This window comes from Labrus bergylta, chromosome 20 (assembly GCF_963930695.1).
Source record: "Labrus bergylta chromosome 20, fLabBer1.1, whole genome shotgun sequence".
NCBI classification, from domain to species: domain Eukaryota; kingdom Metazoa; phylum Chordata; class Actinopteri; order Labriformes; family Labridae; genus Labrus; species Labrus bergylta.
Genome location: NC_089214.1, coordinates 4,589,092 through 4,615,201, shown reverse-complemented (window position 1 = coordinate 4,615,201; position 26,110 = coordinate 4,589,092). Strand labels below are relative to the sequence as shown.

Sequence of the window (26,110 nt, the reverse complement as noted above, 5' to 3'; positions counted from 1 at the left end):
GTTTATCTTGCCTAAATGCTGCACTCATAAATTCACAGTTGGCCTAGATAGATGGAAGTCCACTATAGTCAGGATTAAGGGGAAGTTTGGAAAACAAAGCAAAGCTCCATCTGCTTCATTTATTTTTCATGAGCTCTATGTGAGACCATAAAATACCTTTATCCTTATTGGAAAGTCTGCCCATGAATTTGCTCCATTTGCCGTTACTGCCTCGCTTTCCTCCCTCTTATCTGTCTTTCATTCCACAGTCCGCCTCCTGATGTCACTTTCTTCTTGTCCTAAGCTTCCTCGCCCTTCGGCCCACAGAGCTCCGCCTGCCAGGCCTGATATTAGTCTCTGAATACATTTGCTCACAAATCTGTTTCAAGTAAATGAGTTAGGCAGGTTTTTGCCCTGGCCAATCCTCCCTGCAGCTTGTGTCCCTTGCCGGGGGAACAGTGGAAGGTCAAGTCCTGCACCCCTGGCAATTGAGCAGCTGGCCTGTTACTTGATAGGAAGACTATAGAGAGCGAGAGAGAGCGAGCGAGCGAGCGAGAGAGAGAGGGGTGGCTCCTGGCAGTCAGCGTTCCTCTCTCCTTTGCCACCTACCCCGTGTTCTCTCCTGCTGAAAACAAGACAGGTCATTATGTTCATTTTTGTGTTGGACAACTTTACAGCAATTAATAATCCAAGCAAATGTTACTCCACAAAGATTTTATCGAGCAGTCCGCAGCACCGGCAGCTCATGAATGCGGGTGTAAAGTTCATTAAATGCTAATTTGAGACTTATTTACACTGAGGATTTGTTTTCTAATTAGTTTTTGCACTGTGTCATTCTTGTTCTGAATCAAAAAACAACCTCCATTGAGAATGATGAACTATTAACGACATGTTCTGTTTACTTAAATTATTATTGAAATGAATAAATAAATTCAAATGACATGTTTTGGCATCATCCGGTTAATTTAACATAAGCAGTTAAAAAATGTTGACTAAAATACTTTTCGGGCAGGATTTGTAATTCATCTCATACACATATTTTGTTGTTTCACTATGCAATGCCTAATGTAGGATATTGTTGTGTTTTCTCCTCAAATTACATATACATCTGCTTGTTTTTTTTTACATAACAAGGTATTATTTCAAAATGAAAATAAAACCACACTGCAGACAATTTGTGTCAGTTCACGTAAATATTGTTTTATATAAATAATGAGGTCGTCTTCGGCAAGATTTCTGTGTACTTGAGTACAGTCCGCTGGAGATGTTAATGCAACCATGCTAAAACAAGGAAGTGGATGGGTGTGTTGTAGCTGTTTGCCAGGAAAGGAAGGAAGGCCCACTTGAGCTTAACTTTTTTGTTTTGAGATTGATCAAAAGTTTGGTAGAATCAGCTTTTTCCAACATGGCGACCGCCATTGTTGGCCCTCATAACACCTCTTAGAAACCAATGGGTGACATCACTGAAACTACATGCATGTGTTATACAATCTGTGCTTGGAATCTGAATTTATAGCCCACTGTCTTTTCTTTGTTAGGTGGTTTGTTTGTGTGTTTTTTGGATGGGTCAAGCTTTGTTTTTCCATTTTGCCATCACTCCATTTACTTACTGGAAGTCTATCTGCAGGAACTCAGTAGTCTGTTTCATACATCCACTTATTGAAATCAGGATGTGTATGTGTTTGTGTATTGCAAGTTTTTTTTTTGTTTCTTTACTGAAACTGAAATTGGCTTTCATTTATTCTGTCTGTGTGTGTTGGTGTTCTTTCAGCTCTCAATTCAGGGTTAGAACTTTGTGTCAGAGGCTTTTCAGTGCTCGACATCTAATTTAAAAAGTCTCCCATCTCATCCTAAGTACACCTGGGGACACACATTCTTCTCCATATACACTTTATAATGAACTCTATTCAGGTAAAAAAAGAAATCCTTGTTATTGAATACACATCATTACTTATATTCAAGGCTTTGACATTGAATCAGAAATACTTGATAAAGGTCTGATTTGATAATGAATCATCTATGTTGAGGTAAGTCAGTTTGTCTTTTTTCAGAATCCCCCCCCCACATTGCTTATCTTCTGTCTTAGGAGAGAAGAAGTTTTAATGAGTTATTTTATAGCCCGCTTCGAAGAGGTATCCCCCTGCTGGCAATCTTCACCTTTCATATTTCAAAGCACTCTCACCTCTTCCTCACACAGAACAATACTCAATGGGTATAAGCCACGTATCTGGAATATTTCTACTTCTATAATTACCTTTTTAATCCAGCTTGTAATCTAGGACCATTTGTCCCGTCTTCAAAGCTCCAGATGAAGCCATTTACTTATAACTGTAACATTATAGGTCTATTTTGAGTCTTGTGGCTGCAGATAGAACCAGCTTTACTCTACTGAAATGAATTCAGATAAATGTATTAATCCCACGACGAGCAATTTGGAGCAGCTGGTATATAAGAAATATAAATCACAACCACATATGGAAAACAAATGAAGTATATGTCAGAGTTAAAGCTCCTGTGAGGACTTTTTAGCTGGTTATGAAACAGACTGAAATCACAATTGCTGCTTCTTACGCCCAAGATAAGCAAACAAGACCATCAGCGTCAAGACTGATAGTTTCTATACAGTTATATTTGAATACCTGAAATGTCTGCTGTGAGGTCAGTGTCTAAACATTCTTAATGAGTAATGTGTTTGACTATTAAAGGACAGCAGGGATGGATTTTATGTCAAAAAATACAGCTTACACATGTAAAGGGCAAAATCAGCAAAGGTCACTTTGTCTGCAGGGGGGGCAAAAATCAACACAAACTGCAGGCTCCTCATAAGAGCTTAAATATGTTATATGATTCAGGATTATTACTGTAATCTTCTTAATACATTTGAAAATGTCACAAACTAATTAGACTTGAAAAATAGATAAATAAGTCTGCCAAGAAAAAAATCAAACCTACCGAGCATGTAGCATTCAGATGAATTGCTTTTGAAAATGGATTTAAGCTCACGAGGAACTTTTTGTTTGTGTCAATTTTGGCGCCCCCATGTGGAAAAAGAGAGTAACCTTTTCTCTTTGCGGATTTAGTTCCACAAAATGTATCTTCTCTCTTTAAACAGTGAAATATATCAGGCAAAGAGAATCTTGACAAGTGGGATAAAAAGATGTGAAAAAAGTCTCTTTTGGCAGCGTGTAGGCAAATACTTAGTCTGACACCTACCCCTCTGCAGTGTTTCAAGCATTGAAAATTACTGTAGAGAAATGATCAGTCTTGTGGCTGATGGTCTCTTTTACATTTGTAGGTCATGAAGTGCCATTAATGTTGATTTCAGTCAATTTCATAACTAGCTAAAAACTCTTTATAGTAGCTTTAAGATCATAAGATAACCCATTGTTGAGCTCAACATTTGGACATTTTCACAGTTTAGCAGCAACAAAGAAACAACAACATGAACAAAATAGAACAAAAGGGTTAAAAAAAAAAAAAAAAAAAAAAAGTTTGAAACAGTCAGTTACAAAAATGGGAAAATGATGCACATGTAGATTGCCCCAAATATACACAGTGCACAAAAAGGTTGAACATGATGTTGCACATTGGATGGTTCTTATTCACCTCACATCAGTAGTCGGAGATTTTTTTGCTTGGTAAGTTTTACAGTTCGTTGCAACATTACAGTGACCTGATGACAACCGAGACATTTCATTTTCAAGAACAGATCCAAAACAAGGCCAGAGAAAAAAAATTCTCTGGCCATAAAAAAAGACCCAAAATCTTTCCTTCTGTACTCTCCTGGTGTGTTATTTCACTGCTGTTCTATTCTGAAGAAAAACAAAATGACATGTGCTGTTTATCACGGTGAGGGTGGCTTTTTGTTAGATGTGGCTCTTGGAGAATGTGTCAAGAAGAATATGGGTACCAGGGCCTGTAAAAGAATATCCAATTACTGTGTTTTTCCTCCCTGGGCATCATCTTCAGGATTCATTGTTACAAGTTTTTTTTTTATTCATCTCTTCGCAGTGCTTTTGCCCTCCATACACACCTGAAACAGCAAATCAGTGTGACGTATGTCCGTAAAGTTTCTGTATTCAAATTTCCCCAGTGGCTCCAGAATCCCACCTGTCAGAAAACCTCTCCCTATAACCGGCTTTTCTTCTTCCACCTGGGTTAAAAAGCCCCCCCACCCAAAAGCTCTGCTACTATCTCAGTACCACCGTGCACCGCTGGCCTCCATCAGAAACCCAAGGGCACGGCTAACGCATCATACAGACCCCGGCAGTGACAAATTCACAACAAAGCTTTTCTGTGAGGAATGGAGCTACCATGGAGGTTGAAGGAGTGGGACTGAGTGAGTGAGGGAGAGCGAACGGGAGGGGGGGGGACCTGTGTGATGAAAGGACATGTGGCCCACTGTGACAAATGTTCTCCCAACTTGTGATTTATCACGGTGTGCAGACTGAGGGCGCAACGCACGCAGCAGCTGCAGCTCAACCTCTGCAGCTGGGGATAATACAGATGACTTCTCAAAGAAAATAAGGAGCATTTTTAGCTTTTTTTTGTGCCCTTTTCATTGGATACATTTAAACTACGCAAAAGGATGGACATGTTTCTTTGAATATCGTCAAGAAGCAAGAATAAAGCAGATTGAGTTAAAGAGAGATGTTTAGTTCACAGAGGGAGCAAGTTAAGACTTTCAAATCACATTGTAGGAAGAAGAAGACGCTTCCACACCACACTTTACACTCATTGTACTCTGTACCATTTCGAAGTACGCAATAGAAAGCGCTACAACACAATACAATTACATTAAACCAAATGTACATACTGTACTCCTTTGAACTCTGCAATATAAAGCTTCCACCTGTTATCGATACGTAACAATATGATAAACGATATGATCCGATACTATATATTGCATACATTTGTGTTTTTACCTTTTGGCATGTCATTGCTTGGAGTATTTTTTAAATATTTTTGGGGGGGCTTTTTGTGCCTTTAATTGAGAGGTAGGACAGTGGATATAGTCGGAAATCAAGGAGAGAGAGTGGGGAAGGAGCCACAGGCGGGATTCGAACCTGGGCCGCCCGCTTAAAAGACTATAGCCTCCATACGTGGGTTGCGCACACTAACCACTGCGCCACCAGCGCCCCTTCTTGGATAATTTTTTTTTTTTTTTTTATCAATAATTGGTTTCTGCACAAATGGTAGTCACACAAGTTTCCATTTGTTTTGCCTCTAATGAACCAAAACCTGTAAATATTCAATTTGAGGTCTGCCGCTTAAGCCAGTAAAAGCCTCGTTATATGATGTAACCAAGAAAGCAAATAGTCACGAAGTAAAATAACACATATTTCACTCTTAATAGCTTGCTTCTTCACCTCCAGTAAAACTGTCAGCCTGGAGACTAGAAAATAGCTCCTCAGCACCACAATTAAGTATAATGATGTGACATTATTTTAAAAAAAAAACTGTCATATGAAACTGAATGCTCACCAGCTGTGTCCATTTATAATAATAATGATAGCACCCTGATGACATCGCATGCCCATTTAAGATCATTTTCACCACTTTCTGAGAAGGGTGCAAAGGAGTCCATTGTGCTGGTACTTTTCCCTCCAGGTTCCCTCTCTCTGGCTGAAAGGAGTGGTGTTGGTGGCGATGAATGCACTGTTGGAGCCGTCCATTAAGTGGTGCTGAAATCTATTTCGGTTCAGTCAGGCTTTTTTGATGGTGTCTGGGATCAGTATCGGGTGCTGTCCATTTTGCCTAGTGCTGAAATGTGTAACAGTGCGCGCAACCTTTTAGCGAGGCACCCTAAGTTTGTTAGCAGGTGCTGTTTGGAAGAGAGCTGTTATTCTAGCAGGAACTGTTAGCCCTTGAAAGAGCGATATGATGCCAAATCATCCACTTGTCATCGTCTCTCACAGAGAGTGTGAGATGTTCGTATTTGTCATGGGTCCTTTGATTTCTTTGCTTTTTTTTTTTTTTTTTGACTGTATATGTGCTGCATACTAAGTCGTTTATCTCCTCCATCATTGATGTATTCAGATTTTTCCTTTAATAGGCCTGAAGATTATATAAAAAAAAAAAAAAAGAAGCTATTCACAGTCGGCTCCGTTTTTGAAGCTTATTATGCAATGCAAAGCAGTGACTTAAAGCAAACCTGAAACAAACCCCATTTAATGCATGAGGCAACCGCTGTTGTCATGACAACGGAGCCTTTTTAAAAACAAGATGATGCCCAATGTGACACCTGTTTAGAATATGTCATTAGCATTTATTAGCTCAGGGAGAGAAAGGGGAGTGAGCGCAGGGAACAGAATCCACACCTGATGCTTTCAACTAAAAGGCCGTCACAGTGTGTCTGCGTTCACTCAGTTTGTCAACACTGCAATGAAAACTTTATGTTGTTAACCTACATACTTAAAAGTATAAAATGACCGCATTGCTTCTGTCTCTACTTTTTGACTTTCAGTGCAGCTCTCCACCTGGACGGACAAACTGTACTCAGATAGTTTTGTACAGTTGTTCTTATACTGATACCAGAACATAAGGGGCCTCTGGTGCAGCCAGAAACAGGATATCATGTATTGGTGCAAAGACATTTATCTGAAATAGTCCAATAAATGTCATAATACCTCAGTCTTATTCTGGGACTAGAAGAAAAGTAAGGGGATTATCAAAATTAGGAGGCTTTCTTCACTGAAATCTGTTTAATGTTTTATTAAAGACTGTAAATAAGAAGTCAGGCTGTACCGCTTTACTTTAAAACCTGTATTCTTTTAATGGCCAGCAGGGGGCAACATCACTGGTTTCAAGAAGTCTGATAGTATTTGAGTCAATGGGGAGTAATCCCTACTTCTTGGTTGATTTATTGCTCTTGTCCTTCTTCTCGAAATCAGTAGTAGAGTCAACATCAATGGGGTGCTAACAGAAAGTGCCAGGTTACTCTCCACTAGCCACATTTCAGCCAAGAGTGTTTTGATATCTCAAATTTCAAGTCTGTATTTATTTTAACTTCAAATTGGACCAGGAAAAAAGGCAGTGTCGTGCTTAGAATCTGGGTTTTAAGTTGCAGGAGGGGATGAGAGCAGTACTAGTTTAGCTTTATGCGAGATGCTCAGCTTGTATTTTGGTACATTTCTTTTGGTTTGACGTGCCAGACTAAAAAAACACACACTGCAACCATATCACATTCTTTCAGTCCAAGTATTTTTAAAACATGTCTAATAATATGTCATTTTTTTATACACACTGATACAGGAGGAGAAGTCATTCTTTAAGCATCTGTAAGGCTGTAACTCACCAGCACAAATAAACCCTGATGCTAAAAAACGCATGCATGGTTTCAGAATCTGCCTCTGTTGACATTTCATGGCTGAGTGGTGTGAAGACTGATGAGTCACACCTGGCATGAAGTGCTGTATGCAGGCGAGACGAGAGAGTGCGTCCTGATGCCTCCCCTCTCTGTCAGGATGACGGGTCAGAGCTGTATTTATGTAAGGACCTCACATCGAGTATTCACAGGAAGAGGGAGCTGGAGGAGGGAGATGGAAAAGCAATTACTTTTTTTTCCTCCAATATCCCAATGCTCGCCATCGTGTGTCAGACATATAAGAGCGGGAGATACTGAGGCTTCCTGTCCCGCGGTGCACCTCCAGCTAGGAAGCAGAGTCTCAGAGTGTGACTCCCCGAACACCTTTGGACTTCCTCTGTGTCAACGCCGGAGTAATCACTTATCCATCCTCGACCTCTCCCTGGGGAGATATTGGTCTTATTTTGTGGGTCGAGCTTCCTCCATCATACACCATACAAGATTTGTCAGCTTCAAAATTTACCTTCCAAGAAAAAAACTCCACAGCACACGAGGAAACGGATACCTCCTTGTAGAATTTAAACAAAACAAGTCACGGGCTGCTTTTAGAGCTGAACAACTTTTGTTTTTGAAACATCCCATTACACTTGTTCCCCTGGCTATCCCGCACACCGGGGACTCGCTGCATTGAAGGCTCTGATACAGGACTTAATGTAACACTGATAGATGGCTTTGGCCATATGCAATGACAGAATATGTTCTGCAAGAGTGGAGCTGGCTATAACTCAGAAAAATACATTATTTAAGGTTCCATTTTCTCCACAAATGGGTGTGTTGGGACACATTTTGTGGATGTGGATGTGTGCACGCATAAGCTTAACGCCAAACAGGGAGCGTATTTTATGAATGTTGGTGCTGACAGTGAATATTCCTCGTTGAAATTGGCCATATATTTAAAAGTTATGTGCTCTCTTTTTTTTAAGTCTCTTCTCAGAACATACTGGGTCGTTCCGCTCCGCTGGGCTCTGCTTTCAAACTTCCTGGAGTTTCAACAAGAGACTTAATCAAAAACGCACCAGAATTCCATGTAATGTGCATGATCCCCCCCCCATACCCATTGGTGTTAACGGGGATTTAACACTTTACTTCCCCAAATATCTCAATTAAAAAGCTGTGCAGCCAGAGTGTTGGAGGGAAACAACTGTTTGTTTTACCAAAACTCAAATCCTTGGACAGACTTTGCTTTTGTTTGTTTGTGCTTCTAGAATTCAATTGAAGAAAGAAAACAGAAATTCAATTTGTGCAACTCCTTTTTTTATGTAGTGCCTCTCAGACAGGCGGCCCCTTCCCCTTTCCTTTTACCTCTTTTCATTTTTCAAGTGTTATCAGGGTATTTGTCAGAGTTTCTACTTCATTGGCTTTTGAATTGCATCTATTTTCTTTGTGATTGAAGCCTTTGGTGAGTCTTTTTAAAAGATTCACATGAAAATAAGCATCAGAAACCTCGTCTGAGCCGATTGCTTTGTGCACTTCTTGGCCGCATCAAAAGCAACTTTGTTGTGCAATGTTTGCAGGGTTAATTGAGGGCACTTCTCTAACTGTTGCAATTATTTTTATCGACTTAATAATCACCTAGTGGCTATGATTTTGCTTCCAGTAATTACAAAAAAATATAATCAGTGCTTAAAAGAATGCATCTGCTTCATAATTTTGGGATTATGGCACGTATTGATTATGCTGTTTTAATGAGGCTAAAACTGCTTCCAGGTCATGAGATTGGCTGCTAGCATAGCATTAGCAGCGAAATGTTTATTTACTACTTGGGCAGGTTGTCAGTCACTTAATTGACCTGACTTTATAGGAATGTGTGTTTAAACAGAACGGACCCACAGGAGCGTTCATTCATCACAGCACTCTCCTGTTCATTTGTCAACATCGGAGACATGAGGTTTGTTGTTCCCCTCGCTCCGTAACTCAGCCACAAAAAGGTGGTTATTGTGTTCTCGGCTGCTGCAGTCCGACCACACAGCATCCGTCACAAGCCTATGGGGCTTTGGCCTAGAGTGGCCGTCATTACTTTGGAGCTGATTGATTGGTTGTTGAAGAGCTTTTTCACTTTCATACATCATCTTCTTGATGGTAAACACAGGCGGAGTTGTTGGGGAAGGCAGTCTTACAGTATATAGTTTTGAGCCACAAGTGGGTAGTGGAAATGGGGTGGGTGGGGCTTTCATACTTTATGTTAAAGTATGTCAAAAATGGCAGCTCAAACATTAGGGTGTTGGTAGCTTTATTCGGCAAGAATCAAAACTCAGAGATTATTCCCTGAAAATGAAGCATTCTCAATCTTTTGAAGAAACAGACACACTAAGAACATTCCCCAGATAACCACACCACAGTGCAGTTCAGCCCACATGTTTCATCATCGCCGATGTGTTGTAAATGCAAACTTTGTGTGGTGTTGTGTAGTTATTTAGATTATAATGTACAGACGTCATTAGGTTCACTGTTCTCTAATGTCAGTCAGACCTGACAGAGTTCAGCTGTTATTAGAACACCAAGTACAGCTTGGAGGGTTTCAACTGTTCTTCCTGATATCTGCTGGATATTTGGTAGACTTATTGTCTGCTCCAGTGTTATAGACGTCACAGATTAGTCTAGGTGGGTCAATGTGACACGACACTGATAATGGTAATGTCTTTTAGGATGTATGCGATGCCTTTCGAAAAGTTCTGCAGATGTGATTGAGCAAGACACGAGTACAGAAGTGTGATGTTGAATCATGTCTCCTCATGAGTATTCTTCTTTTGTATAAACTTTCATCAACGTAAGCCATCTGAGTCAACTGAGTCTTATTGTGTGAAGTCAAGTCTTAATAATTTCCTCGACACCTTGTATAATACAAGACTATTTCTGGTTGTATTAAATCAAACCTCTGCCAGTTGATTTGAGGAACGTCTTTTGGTTGGTAGATTAGTGCATGACTACAGTTAGCACCAAAGATTGTATATTAGAAGTGGACTTGCCTTCTGTGACACCAATGGTTTATTGACTAGTGTTCAAGGGTTTGTCATTTTTGTCATCACCACCTTTGGATTTTTGGAGCCAGAAGCGGACATGAGGGTGGATACATATTGCTCAGCCTCTATCCTAGTTGTCAGGTTTCTCAGATTTCTCTAATACCCTGCTTTATTGTCTATTTCACACTAAATATGACGGAGAAAAAAAAGAGACTTGTATTTCATTCTTGGTCTATCCCTCCAGTGTTTTTTTCCCCCCTGTGAGGCTACCTTTGTGAAGGATGTGCTTTTTTTCTGCCTGTGGCGCTCTGCTGTCCACATGAAGCTACACTGCAGACGTTCATATGGGAATCCGGAGTAATTGACTTCCCCGAGCTTTCACCTGATGTTAATTAACAGCACAGCACATTTGTAGCAGACCTGTAAAAGAAAGAGTCAACCTGGAGACTGAGGTATTAATTAACATTAAGTACATCTCAGAACAAATCAAAGTGAGTCACTTCCTCGAGGTGTGGAACAGAGATTGTGCAACACTTTCTTAGATGGAAAATAATCGCCCATGAAAGAAGTCCGGCCCCCTTATCATGAAACATAGATAACATGAGAGGCTCCTTTCATAGCAGCTGCAGTAAACTGAATATTCTAATTATGTTTCAGTCTCTGAGATTTCCAGAAAAAATGTCAGGCTGACCGAGCTTTATTTAAAGCAGGTTTCTCCTCGGTTCTAACCAGTTCTGTTTTATTACAGCCATTTCATCCCCTGGCTCATAACTTTTTACAGCCGCTCTTGTCTTTAACATAATTTCAGACATTCTCACTATTGACTCTGAGTGTTATAATGTCTGCAGGACCAATATGGGTGTAATATTTAATCCTGTCGCAGTACATTCAAACTTTGTAATGTCTATGCACCATTTATGAATGCAGCAGTGCAGAAGTGCATTAGTGTTTGGTTTCTAATTACTGAAAGAATGATATATAACATAGAAATGGTCAAATTGCTGCAAGAATGACACCACTGGAGACTAAAATCCACACAGCATTCTAACTAATTTTAGGGTTTATTGGACATAACACAAAACTAATAATGTGTGTCAATTCAAATCGATTTGAATTCCTTTCATTTAAGTTTTTTGTGGACTTGCTTGATATTGGGTTGGAGCTGGCGTGGTAGAGCTTGGAACAGTCACAAGACTCACTGTGATTTACTGTAGAACCAGCAGAGTCCCCACAGGTGTGCAGCTTCATTACAACTGAAATAACTGATTTCAGGATTTTCTGAATCGATATTGAAATTGGAAAAAAAAACATGTTGCAATGCCGTAATATGTAGCTCGGTTATCTTGTCACCATAGGACAACTTGTCTTCTGCTGATAAATCTTTAAACCATTGGAGAGGGCGTCCAGATGGTCCAGAACTTTTTGATATGAATCGACGCCAAGCTACCCGTTGCCAATTTTGTACCACCAGTCCGGCTTTGGCCAATAATACGCGTCATCAATGTGTACAAACACAAAAATGATCTTTTAGTTGTCTTACTGGCACACACTGTATGGACCATCAATGTTTTCATTATATTAAGACCAAGAGCTATGCATGATGCTCCAGAAACCAATTGTTGACGTCACTGAGGCCACTCCATGTTTTATACATTGCATGGTAAAGACAGCTTTGGTATCACATATGCAATGTTTAACATCATTTATCAGAAACATGTCAATATGTTCTGCCCACGTTACCATCGGTTTCACAAAGTTGCCTCTGTGTGTGTGATGAACCTTGATTAAACTTTTAGGCTTATTCAGTTAACACATTTGTATATGATTGAAAATAGTGTTGGAACGTCCGTCTGCTTGCACATGAATATTTAACGAGCTTATATTCCTCATGAATTCAGCATTAAAATTTCAGTACTTAATTTCAGTATGCATTTTTAATTAATATCCACTCACACGCTGTTCGCAACACAGACATTCACACGGCTGGCTGACTTGTAAGCCGTGTGTGTGTGTGTGTGTGTGTGTGTGTGTGTGTGTGTGTGTGTGTGTGTGTGTGTGTGTGTGTGTGTGTGTGTGTGTGTGTGTGTGTGTGTGTGTGTGTGTGTGTGTGTGTGTGTGTGTGTGTGTGTGTGTGTGTGTGAGCGGAGTGCGCGCCTGTGGAATATTGAATGGCTCACGCAGAGTCCCGCATCAAGCGTTTAAAGAAGTGATGCGCGGCTCCTCTCTCTCTCTCTCTCTCTCTCTCTCTCTCTCTCTCTCTCTCTCTCTCTTCTGTCTCCACCTCCTCTTTTTTTTTTCCGCTTCCACTGAGAATCTTTCGCCTTTTTCTCATCCCGAGCTGCGCGTCCTTCCACCACTTGTTATTTTACACCTTGGCCGCAGCCTGCAGGTGCCGTGAATAAATCGTTTCATCCTTTTTTTTCTTCCTTTTCTTATTCTGGTGGCCAGCCTGTCATCCCTGCTGCACCGGCGTGCCTTTCCTCTATTTGCATTTTTTCTCTTCTTCGTCTTCCTGCCGGGGAAACAATAGTTTCTCCCAGCCGTAAAGGGGAATCATGACCACGGCGAAGGAAGGCAACGCTCCGTCGAAAACGGCTCACCAGCAAGAACAGGTAGCGACTGAGTTCTCTTTCCCCTCACATTTGCACCTGTGTGGCGCTGCTTTGGTTGGTTGGCTCAATGGTGTTTGCATGCAGTGCTGCGGTGACTTTTTCTGACAGCTTGTGGGGGGGAAATGGGGACAAAAATCAAAATTGACTAATGCATTTGCATTGGGAGATAAATTGAAGTGTGGCTGGTTCTGGAGGATTTGTCTACCTCGTGCTCGGGTATGATCATCAATAATAAGCAGTGATCAATATGAAGTGACTTTACGCGCAGGGAGACAACGAGCAGTTTGTGTTTTCCCTTGCAGCCAGTGCGCGTCACCTTGCAGTAGGACACGCACATTAGCCCAACTTGCATTTTTTCCACATATAATGGCCAGCAAATGTGTCACTCTTTCTCACAATGAATGACATTTCATTTTGTAAGGCCAAAGATGCATGTTGAAGCCTGACCTCTCCAGAAAAGCTCGTGAAGGCTACAAAGCACTGTTGCGTTTGAGTATGGTGCAGGGTGGCTTCGCTCTGTTTTCTTTGCGACCTCCAGCAGCCAGTCAGTGATGATAAAGGATTTGTTGAACCACCTCCAGGGAGGAACAAGAGCACTTTCAGTTTTGTCTAAATAATACAAGAATTAATGGTTTTTATTCTTGAGCATCACTATTTTCTTTCAAAAATACATTCTTCTTGCTCTATTCATTTTGGCGTTTGTTAAACAATACACCTCCTCTTACAGCAGAGAGCCAAAAAGTAACACAATATCATGCACACATTGACATTGCTTCTTTGGGTGTTTGAAGGCATCAAAAATCTATGAAAGTGTGGATCAGTAGGAAAAATTATCTCTAACTTTTGGATAATGACATTTTGCTTTTTTTTTAAATAAACGACAATATAGTACCTCAAGCAATAAATCTGCACACTATAGGGAAATCCTCTGACTGATGTTTGTGTTTATATAAGGTAGCAACAGTTTTTATTTTGTCACATTGTAGAATTTCTTCATACTTGAGGCGACAAAGAACTTGAAAAAGGTCTACAATCTTATAACGTTTTGTCTCTCAAGGTTTTTAGGACCATGAACTTGAACTTGAACTTTAATTTTGTAAGCATGGTGGCTGCCCCCACATCCTGTACCTAAGTGTTCAACCTGCTCATGCAATAATACAGCTTTATATTGTCAACTCTTCCTTGTTTTGGAGCCGCTCTTATCAACACAAACTGTAACTTTAGAAGGCATGTGTCGCTGTGGCCTCCACCTGTGTGCTGCACCTGTCTAAGGATGACAGAAAAGGTGAGAGGGACACTTTGCATTATTCTGCCAAACAGACAATCTTCCTCCCGCTGTGATTCAGCTTGCAGACTGTCAGTCGCAGCCTCAGACGCAGCCAAAGGTCCTCCAGTCTAGCCCTGTGCAAAACAAGGTGTAGGATTTTGCAACCTGAGAAATTAAACATAATGTTCACATGATCAGAAGAGAAATTTGTCGAACTGAATTGCAAATTATTGACTGATATCTGTCATATAATTCTGGCAGTCATATCTCATATTGGAGTTTTTTGTTCGACAAGACAGGCAATTTAAAGGCAGGACATTGAGTTCTGATTTAGACTGATAAATAGAGTTTAAAAAAACATGGATTAATTGATCGACAAATAAAATCAGAGAAAAATGGGTCACATTTTCCAAAAACATATTTTTTTGGAGTACTGAGGCAATTCTGTTTTGTCCTATCATTGATATTTAAGCCAATTAGATATTTGCATGTTTTAATCATAGCAAAGATTAAACAAATCCTGAGTAATGAAATGTTATTATTGATACAGTTTCAGCACTAGACTGAAAAGGAAAGAGTAAAAAAAACAGACCAACTGAATCAACATTCAGTTTTTATAGGTCTAGGTATAAGACCTTCTGGTAAAAATTGACTTTGACCTACACACACTTACTTTGATTAATTTGTTATTGGCTGCACAAGGTATTTGTCATCTTAATTGAATCACTTAGTTTTAAGATTTCAGAGTAAAAATTGCTCGCTAACACCTGCAAACTGACTTTTCCATGTCGTTCCTGATGAGACGAGCGGTTGAGCTGCTGATGCTGGAACGCCAGTTAAGAGTAAGTAGCGGCTGTCTGAGGCTTTTCCTGAGGCGTGAAGCTCCAGCAAAGTGAGAAATTGCTTTGAGCACACATAGGGTCGTAAAATCAGTAATGTAACATAGACATGCATGCATGCACACAGGCTCACATATTACATCGGGTTACGCACACAAAACGTACACACAAACATGTACCCGTGCAGTGTGATTACGTGAGGTCCTGTTGTGGCCCTACTGATTGATGGTCTGCCTGCAGGGCTTATGGTCCAGAGACAGAGGACGGAGATAGAGGGCAGCTCACCAGAGATAGCAAACAGCAGCGGCAACAGTCCTCTAGTAATCAGCAACACGCAGCACCACAGAGAGAGAGAGAGAGACACCACTGACCCTCATTATTGCAACAGGTTGCAGGTTCTCAAGGTGTGAGAGGTTGAGTCAGGGTGAGGAGCAGTAATGCACTTACCGAGGCGAGACTCCTTGGACTAATTCAAAGACAACAAAATGTACTTTTGTTCTAAAATTCACTCATCTTTAAGGTGAGGTCATTTTTGCACTTGTTGACAATATATACAGTACGCTGCTTGTGTACACTTGTGTTTAACAAATTAACTTATATAGCTGGAAAACTTTTCGTGTTCGAGAAAGTATGCTGTTTTTTCTTTTTTTGTCCTTTATTACAGTGATTCACAAATGTAGGTAGGTGGACTGTCATCCCAATGAAGTGTTTTTCAGTCCATGTTTTGTGCTGGTCTGGGGGTACTTCCCTTATATTTCAGAAATGGAATACATTTCTGTGATGTGAGCAGTTGCATGGTGTCACATTACATGAGTGATTTAGATTTTCCAAGTCCGGGTTTCTCACCGGCTTTTAAGAGCCATTTGGAGCCTGTAGCACAACATCCCAGCTCCCCAGACATTTAATGGGGAAGACTTTAGTGGACAGCTAGTCCAGTAATCGTCCTCTTTACTGCTTTTTCACATTCAGTGTGTCTCCAGAACTTGACAAGACTTGGTGGCTAAGGAATACTAAAGGAGGGGACTTGAAGTTCAAATTAAACGTCCTGTTAAGGTTGATTTTGTGGCATCTCAGAAAGGAGCAGTGAAGAACCTCTTTGGGGGGATTTGGAGCTAAAGCTAGAAGGTCTAGTGGAAGGTCTTCTAACTTCTATATTATTTCTATTTTCTTTTTGAGGTGACATTTGTGATTCTTGTAATGATTTCCGCCCTTTTAGACTCTATATGCTGCCAGGTGAATATCAGGGACTTGTGTCGTTTTTGTACCAAAGTTATCTGCTGTCTACTTCCTCACCAGGCTCACATTAACAAGTGACAGCTTCAGTTTATTGGAATATTTTTCCACATATAAGAACAGAAATAAATCTCTTCCAACTTAGGAAAGTGGATGACTTCCTAGTAGCATTTTGTTCAGTGCTTATGTTATTTTTTTCTAATACTGCTGTTTCTTAGAAGATATGATTTTTTCTTACTTATCGGAATACACTCAGTGTCATATAAATCCTAAGTAACGTTTCCGAGGTCGTGCTACTGTCAAAAATGGATAAAATGTTGTTTATTTGAAACCCAGCATGTCTGCTCTGAGCTGATAAAGTCAAGCATAAAATGTGAAGATGCTGACTTGAAAGTCAAAACCAAATATCGACAAGTGGTTAAAGTCTGATTGAAATGTGTTCTTCCCTGATGGGATTTTAATACTGAAGAATTGATCACACTTGATGAGAATATTTGAGTATTTTATAATTTTGTAGTCATGCTCTGTGAAAACAAGTGTTTTGTTTTTTTTAATTAACCGTGTTGTGTTTCGTTCACCTCGCTGAGGTAGAGCTGTTGCCTCAGTGGCCTGCTGATGAATAGCTTGAGTGATAAGTGCTTAAACAGATGTTAATTAAAATAGCAACTTGCACAGAAAACACAGTGGGACTACGAGGAAATCATCTGCACAACACCTGCCAGGGCTTTCTGTGTTTTTCATGTGAACTTGCAAACATTATCTGCTATGCAGTACAAATTGATCCAGACAATGATGGGGTTTAGGTTCCCCAAATTTCCTTTCTACAAATTGGTATATCAGTTCATCCACTTTTCAAATGTCAGTAATATTCATCAGTAATGAGCCAATTAATTGTTGATTTGACAGGGGATTCATTGGCAAAGTGGCCCAACAAGTTGCCAAATCAGGAGTCAATGTCACCCCTTGTACAGCCAGGAAGTCCTGCATTGGGACCAAGCCAGTCATCTTCTTGTTATTGTTTTGATTGAGAGCCCCCTGGCGGCAGAATTTACATACTGTGCGTTTAAGTAAGGAATCAGCTGTTGACCTATTGCAAACCTTCTTGGCAGTGCTAACCTTGAAGCATGGCTAGGCTACCTTTATTGAGCCTTTTTTGTTGAAGAATTAACAAATGGCGACTTCCAGTGCTGCAATATGAAGCGAATGTGGAAGTGTCCTCTTCAGGCTGGCTCCATGCTGACATAGACTGGGTCACCGCCAGTTCCCCTCAATTTGGGAATTTCTGTTTAGTAATATTCTTTATAAAAATGCAAAAAAATACTACGACAGTTGGCATTTTTTTTTTTCTAAAGGGGGCAATAAGTCATCTTGTTTCATAATTTAATGTCATGGTTTTGCCAGGATATGAGATTCTTTGCTCAAAACACAGATATTCACGCTAGAGTACATTTCCTTTCGGCAATGGAGATTTAATGTGAAACCAAATTCATCAAATGTATTGGGAGTATTTCCTTGTTGCGGACACATTTCTTCTCTTCTTCTCCTTCTTCTCTGGTGAATCAGAAGAGAAATGTTTTGTTTCAGGTCATTTACCTCTTCTGTCTCTTTTTCCTCTGACTGTCTCGTGTATTTTTCAGCCGTCACCTATTAATAAGTTAGATAAGCCGTGTGGCCAAAATAGGTTTGGAAAAGCAAAGAGTGGCGCGATAATTCACTTTTAGAATGCAAACAGATAATAGGCCAATTCCTCGTGTTTGCCGAGTGCCCTTGACTGATAAGGGGCAATGGGAGATTGATTTAGAGGAGAAATGGAAGCCTCTGATGTTTTTTTGGCATAGTTCATCTAAAGGGCAATTATGAACAACTGAGGCTCGTGATGTTGGCGTCAGAAGTAGAGATTAAGGCGCGAGATTGCCATGCAGCCACCACTGTGATTCATCATGATTGTTGTCATGATTTAAATGTTCTTTGCCGAAATGGCTCATTACGCGTGGGAGGTGGTTGCTTTAATAAAGCAATAAATATTCAGTGTTTGGAGCAACGGTCAAACTAAATGTCACGACAATCCTCCATCTCGTTAATAGCCGGTGTAGACATCAGGTGTGTGCGTCTGAGTGAAAACACCTCATGAGGAGTTTTCCAAACGGTGTGTAAAGGCGCCTCATTTGAGGAAAAGGTCAGCATTTTCTCCGGCAGGTATTTTCCTTTGTTGCACCCTAATTGTGTCTCTAAGCTACGGAAGTCTGCTGAAAATATGCATATACATCTCATTTTACTGTGTTCAGCTTTCTATATCAACCTGAGTGGTCAAATGTCCACAAATGAAGGCACTCGCTGAGAATTTTAACCTTTAACGATTTCTTCCCTCACTTATTAGCATTCAGGCAAAGCACAAATACTTTTTCTTGTCGATAAAGTACAAGTGCTATTTGATGCACATATTTCCAGTCTCTGTGGTTTCAGCTACAAAGTATAACACATAGGATGCTAAATCAGCTTATTAGCTCTTCCATTTTTATTAAGCTTTGTTGTCAGAGAATCAAAAGTTGGATACAAGAGAAAGATTTTGTAGGCAGTCAGGAGAAAGGCGTTGATAATAAACGTACGCTACATCTGTGAGACTGTGGTTTGAAAGCTAGCTGACAAGCTCGCTATCTGTTCGCGTCTATTTCTGATGGTTTAATCATGAAATAATTTACAATACTTAAAAGATCGTATTGCCCATAGTGAGAAAATACTAATCTATTAAGATATTTAAAGGTATCAAGTAGCTCATTGATCGATAGCTTAAAATGGCTAGCAAACCCGCCTTACGATCATGCTAGCTTTCAGAGTTCTCCCCTCACTTTAATTCAGTTAACACCTTTGCTGAAGTGAAAAGTTTCGCTAGCTTTTCAGACTCAACATTCACAGAAAATTGAGCGTCTGTGGAAATTCTAAAGGTGAGGAGGTTTACAGTGTGTAGCTTGTTAGCTTCCATTTTAAGCAGAGGAGACAGGAGTTACTGCACCAGTAGGCTACAGAACGTGGTTAGCAAACTAGCTAACAGTCCTTCTAGCTTTCTGAGCTTCCTCCCATCATATTGACTAAAAAAATAACATTAATGAATGAATTGGTGTAAAATAATAGCTCTTGGAAGGGTCATTTCTCTCAAATGTCCTGTCTCTAGTTTTGGGTGTGTTTTGTTCACTGAGGGAAAACAACAAACAAGTCAAATGAATCAGGCTTCAGACTGTCTGGAGTTTGTCAGCTTGTATCTGTGTCTGAAACTTTATACAGCAGGAGTGGATCTTTGTATTCTTCTCCTTGTGTCTATCCATGCTTCGCCTCAGTCTGTTTGAGCTGTGTTTTCCACCCTTATCGACCCGCAGTAATTAGGGACCCGGAGCTTCGGAGCAGGGGAGGCGATCAGGAGCCGCCATGTTCCGCCGAGCCTCTAATTGAAACGTTGAACGTTGCCACATTCACCGATGCCCCCCCCCCCCGCCCCCCCCCTCGGGTCCCGCTGTCATCTCTACGCCACCGCCACGTCGGTGACAAACATTCAGAAGAGCGAGTGCTAGTCTCGAACGATAAGCAGGTAATTGCCTGTGGGCTCAGATGTGAATTAGCAGACGCTGGTGCCGCAGATTCATTGGACATGCAGCTCGAGGTTGTTTGTGCCAGAGTCGGGGAAGTGTGACAGCTCACAAAGATACACACAAGTGAGGGGAGCCGGGGATGTCATTAGCTTTGTCTTATTTAACCCTTTGACCTCTGCAATAAAAGAGTAGGAGTATTGAATCATAGCCCTAGTAAGACAAAGACAAAACTGAGGTTGTTGTTTTTGGAGCAAAGGAGGAGCGACTAAGAGTCAGTAATCAGCTTCAGTCAGTAAGACTTAAAACCACAGACCAGGCAAGAAATCTGGGCGTAGTGATGGACTCAGACCTCAATTTTAAAGCGACATTAAGACAATTACAAAATCAGCCTACTATCACCTGAAGAACATATCAAGAATTAGAGGACTTGTGTCCCAGCAGGACCTGGAAAAACTTGTCCACACTTTTATCTTCAGTCGTCTTGATTACTGCAACAGCGTCTTTACAGGTCTGCCTAAAAAATCAGTCAGACAGCTGCAGCTGATCCAGAACGCTGCTGCTAGAGTCCTCACCAAAACCAAGAAAATGGATCACATCAGTCCAGTTCTGAGGTCCTTACACTGGCTTCCAGTCTGTCAGAGAATAGACTTTAAAATCCTGCTCTTGGTTTATAAAGCGCTTAATGGTTTAGGGCCAAAATACATAAGTGACCTCCTGATTAATTACGAACCATCCAGACCGCTCAGGTGGTCTGGGACAGGTCTGCTCTCTGTCCCCAGAGTCAGAACCAAACATGGAGAAGCAGCGTTCAGTTTCTATGCTCCCTATATCTGGAACAAACTCCCAGAAAACTGCAAATCTGCTGAAACTCTCAACGCTTTTAAATCCAGGTATCTGTCAAACCAAGGCTCTGAGTTTATGTGAGTAAATAAATCATGAATAAAGGATGAAGTAATTGAAATTGTGTCATGAATGAAAAGAAACTAGAATAGAAACTGTTTTTTTCATTATATTTAGCTGGATACACAAACAAAACATTTAACTTTTTACATATTTTAGTTTATAAATATTCAAATTCTTATGAGTAGAGTGGAAACGTATCCTGATACTTTAATTCAGAAGAGAAATATGGTTCCTACATTCTTTTAGTTTCTTGTTTTAATGTCCGTCTGTGCAGTACATATCACATTTTCTTCAATCTGTACGTCTTAAAGGTTACATATGTTTTCTATATAGTTCTGATCCCGGCATCCCGCCATCTGTGGCTGTATTTTTTTTCTTAGACCAAATTAGACAGGATCATGCAATTAACAATCCTCCATGGCCAGTGCATGCCACCCACTGTCACGTCTGTGATTTTCCACCACAATTTTAACCCATAATGTAACTTAATGACATCATCATGCACAAGACAGAAGCCTCAGCTGCATATTAAAAAAAAAAAAGAATACTTTCTTTTAAGCTATAGTAGCTAAATGTTAACAAAATGTTATGACAATCACAACATACTGAGAATACCTTAAACAGAAGTCTAAGCTCTTGTGTATGAACAGAATAGAAGCTTTGGCTGATGCAGTTTTTGATTCAAGCAGGGTCATATTAGGAAAGCAGACCTCCTGGAAGTTAGTTTTTCGGATAGGATAAAGCTCTAAAGTTTCAGACTTTGCTCCTCACATCTGGCGTAGGTTGTTATAATCTGCAGAGTTGTATCTTTTCCCTTTTTAAAAAGCCTCAAATGGTCCACAAATTCCTTCCTCCCCCTCCTCCTTTATTGATGCGGATCACTGGATGAGGCAGCACATAAAGCCACTCACTAGCCTGCGGGGAGCAAAAGGCTGCGCCCGAATCTTGGCATCTGGCTGCTCCGCCTGGCACAGGCCTAGAGGAATGAACTTGCTTCTCAAAGCCTGGCTCGGTCTTCCAGCCAGTGTTCCTGCTGACATTTATCGCCTCGAACCTTTAGTGTTATTGTTATGGCTGCAATAATTCTCACTGCCGACGACTTCTGATGGCGCCCTGAATTGACCAACTCAAGGATTTTAATGTGACAGCTCATCACATTAAGGTGATGGGAGCGTGAAAAGTAGGTGGCTCTGATGCAATGCCCCCCCCCCCCCCCCCCCCCCCCTATACTTGAGAAGCCTGCGTCTCTCTCATCAGTCTGACAGGCGTGTTGTCAGCTCTGTCCTGAGCTGGCATCCATCCTGCTCCTGCCTCCCTCCGGCTGTAAAAAAAAAAAAAAAAAAAAAAAACTCTGGGTTGAAGGGAATTGGTCAGAGGCGACAATGTCAACCCCCTGCTGATTTTCCACGCTCCAAATATTGGCAGCCATTACATGTCTCCTCACTGGTGTTTAGTGCGCATCCCCGATACACTGACTTTCATTATGACATTTGCTGGGTGCACTCCAAACACCCAGCGGCAGCCTCGTTTCCATGGAGACGCTGTGGCTGCAGCCTCTCTTGTGCACAGGAAACACACACATAGATTAAAACAGACAAAGTGAGTGGGGGTGAAAAAATATTAATCCAGTAAATTGTGTCACCACATTGTTTGATGCGTTTTCCTTTGTTAACTGGCAACCGAAAATTTAATCAAACGCTTCAGCTAATGTGCGTCTCATTCCTGAAAAATGAAGCATGCCAGCCCTAATTCCAGAGCGTTTCCAGCAAATGAACGTCCGACTTTTGTTTTCGAACAGGAAGCTTGATTGGGGGCTTCTGATTTTGGCTTTTGTTCTGCTGATATCAAAATATGCGGTTAGAAATATGTTGCAAAGGACTGAGGTCAGGAGTGAACCCGAGGCCGCTGCGACAGAAGCTATAGCCTCTGTATGTTGAGAGATGACCGCTAGGCTCTCAGGCGACCTCACAAATAATTTGAATTCACCATGACAAAAAACATCAAATATCACACTGTACGAGTGATTGTACTGTAAATGGACATTACACAGCATGATTGAATCCTTTGTTACCATGTCAGAGATTAGAAGTCCACACAGCACCCCCCTTTTTTTTTTTGCACTTTGGAGTGTATTATCTCATTCCAGTGATCCTCAGGGTGCTGTCAATTGCCACTGAATTATTTGCTCTACTCCTGCTTATACCCGTGAAATACAGCTTCTACCCACACTCAGTCACTTACGACTTTTTTTTCCCAGAGACAAAGACAAAAAGAAACCGCACTCCAGGGTAGCCTTTGAGTCTGATTAAATCTTAAAAATAATCTATTCAGTGACTTTTTATCACACTTAGACAATCAGCTGTAACTGACCCTTGAGTTGCTTCAGGCCGAAAAAACAAAATGAACAGAAATAATTACACTTGTGATTCACTTTGAGGAGAGAACACATAAAGATTGACACATTGAAATGCTGAAAGAGAGCGGGACAGTGTTCAAATTCCTTTCAGTAGCATTAGATTATCAATTAGATTATCAATTAGATTATCACACAAGAGCAGCCAAACACAAGGAAAGAAACTGTTTTCTGTGCAGGAACAGGGTCATTAAAACAGTTTATGATAAATCCAGTTGGGGGGGGAACTTAAAATGCGTCCCAAAAGTGCTCTTTGTAATAGTTTTGTATACATAGAGATGAAATGATCTCCTGTCGTTTTTCAGCATCTTTGTACAGACAAACAAAATTGAATGTTGTCTGAGCCGAACAGCATGAGATTCTAAACTACACAGTGACATTTTTCAGAGTTTTATAACTGAATGAAAACTGAACTATGGGCCTTTTGTGTTCAACTCCATTATCATCGAAAAGCCAAATTCAAGCAGAGGGCCAGGCATCAGAAAAAAAATAAAAAATGTAAGACTTTAAATGTTGAAATCTGTTATTTATGCCTGGACTTCTGCCCCTTTCTTGTGGTTTTGTGGTGCTGAATGGACAGCTCCTGTAAAGTGCACTCAGCACACGGGCTTGGCCGCCTTGAAAGTGCCTGTGACCTCCGTCTCTGTGGGTGTTCTTCTCTATGTAGCACTCTTGTCTCTTTCTTTCACAGTTTTTCTGTGACGACGGCGCCTCTTACTGACACATGAGAACATATTTCAGTCGAGTGCTGTGTTTTGAACTTTCACTTCTGCTCACGCATTTAGGCAGTTGAAGCTTTCGGGGGCGATGTCGTATTGTGGCCTTGAAAAGCGTCTTTTCTTCTGTGAGTGTGGTTTTTTATCGGTGTTATTTTAAGGTAAAAGATACGTTCCATCGACACTGGAACGTCTGCCTGAATTTTGTTCCTGGAGTCTTTCTTTGTAAGGTTGGACAGTTTGGCTCGCTTCTTCTGCTGTCTTGTGGAGGTACCATAAAACCCTCCTGCTCTGATGTGTCAATGGGAGTGGGATTGGATTACACACTCTTTCAAGCAAGGACAATCAGCATCAATGGATGAACACCATCTTTGAGCTCCTCTGATGTGTTTTTTGCCAATAAGGAACAAAGAAGATGTTGAAAATCAATTTCATCGCACTGAGAATCTGGGTGCTGATGTCTGCTTAGTGGAAACTGTGATGCATTAGAGAGCATTAGGTGCACTAAGACCATTGAACGGGAGCTTTCACGTTGCACAAAAAAGGCCATGCCAACGATTTTCAATGGAGCTTGAAAAAACAAACAAACATGTATTTCTAATTCACGTTTGTTGTGGTGCTGTTTGAGTGTTAATATGTTTGAGATGTGAACAGAGCCAGGCGGCATGTTCTGTAGCTTTGCTCCAAAGAAATGAGCAGGCGAGAGTGATGGCATGGCGACAAGCAGGCAAGTGTGAGTCATAACTGTTTATGCCCAGACTTAATGAATACGTTTCAGTGCCAGAGGGAACATGGAGCGTGACGCCTCGGTGGCAGAGACAACAGGCGAAGCTGGGCAATAACAAAAAAAAAAAAAAATCTCACCTTCCTGTTTATCAGATCCTGAGATTGATCTGACGATGATAATAAGGACAAGCTCTTTTCATCTCTCTTATGATTACACAGTGTGCACGCCTTCTTCATGCTTTAAGGCAAGGAGATTAATTAGGTGATATGCAAACACCTACACTCGGGGCGAATCAGGAAGTTTGAAGGGATAATGAGCGGAAAAAATGCATTATCTATGCATTCTGTGAAGCTGAACCAATTTACATTTCAGACCGTTATTCCCCTTTCAAATCTTGATGTGAAATAAATATCCATGACATTGATCCAAAAAAGCATTTGCATAAAAAATTACACCAAGGACTTGACATTTTTGTGCTTTAGTTTCAAGTTGTTTTATTGTACAGAATTATGAAGAAGCAAAAACATGGCAGAGTGATACCTTATCAAAACGATTCTATAGTAATGCTCCTTTTACCGAGACCCTGAAGTCCCAAAAAGGCAAACAAATATGTGAGCACAAGACAATAAGGGACTTCAGGGGCTCTCTAAATAGAGCTGTTGGGGGGGTACAAAATATTGATACGGTGATATATAGTTGACCTGACCTGTGTGATACAGTTATCGAAATCCTGGTGCCAAATATCAAAACTTTAAATAAAATAAAAATGGCTGCTCCAAACAGATTTTCCTGCCAATTTCAGTCACTGTTACACTAATTAATGACTCCTCACAGTGTCGCTCACAACATGAATGAGAGTAACTGTGAATGAAGGTAATAAAGACAAAAGAGAAAGCGGAAAAGACGTGAAACTGACACCAAATTTCTGTAAATAAACAATCCTTCACTTGACCCTTTTAGGTGCATTTGATATTTTTCACTTTATAAGATATTAATGAATCAGTAAATTATTGTCTTGTTATATAGTAAGTATTTTAGAAACTCTGTATCATAATATTATCATTATCATGGGCCACACATCAGGTATCGTGAGACAACCTCCAATTCCCACCTCTAGGGGTTAATGTTCACAAAGGTTTTTTTTTACCAGGAGTGAATTAAAAACAAAAAAGGCTCTTACTCTGCTGAACCAAAAGACCCAGTGAATAAAACAGCTAAAACAATGAATACAGCTGTTTGGTGTTTTAGTATGGTAAATCTGTGTTTCTTTGAGGCTACAAATGCTCGCAGTCAAGCTGCTGCTAACTAGCTCAGCTTGTTACTCTGGTTGCTTAAGATCAAGACATCTGGTCAAAAAAAAAAGAAAAAAACAGTGATGCAATTAGAAATATTTCCAGCCAACTAAATTCATTTTTTTTTATAAAGATAACTTTGAAACTTTGAAACTGCCAAAAACATGTTTTATTTAAAAGTATACTTGAGCTAAGTGATGCTTCTTTTTTCAACAATTTTCT

At 40.5% G+C, this 26,110-nt stretch overlaps 1 protein-coding gene across 6 annotated transcripts in view; it reads left to right on the top strand.

The window, feature by feature from the left end:
- The window catches only part of dpp6a (dipeptidyl-peptidase 6a), a 207,807-nt gene that overhangs the window by 104,097 nt on the left and 77,600 nt on the right, over positions 1-26,110 (top strand). The window contains exon 1 of one of the 6 annotated variants that reach the window (XM_020645194.3): positions 12,556-12,917. The exons of the other annotated variants lie outside the window; for them this stretch is intronic. Coding sequence (XP_020500850.2) covers positions 12,861-12,917 — 57 coding nt within the window. The 5' untranslated portion in view covers positions 12,556-12,860. Of the gene's footprint in view, positions 1-12,555; positions 12,918-26,110 lie in introns of those variants that run through there. 6 annotated transcript variants of the gene reach the window in all.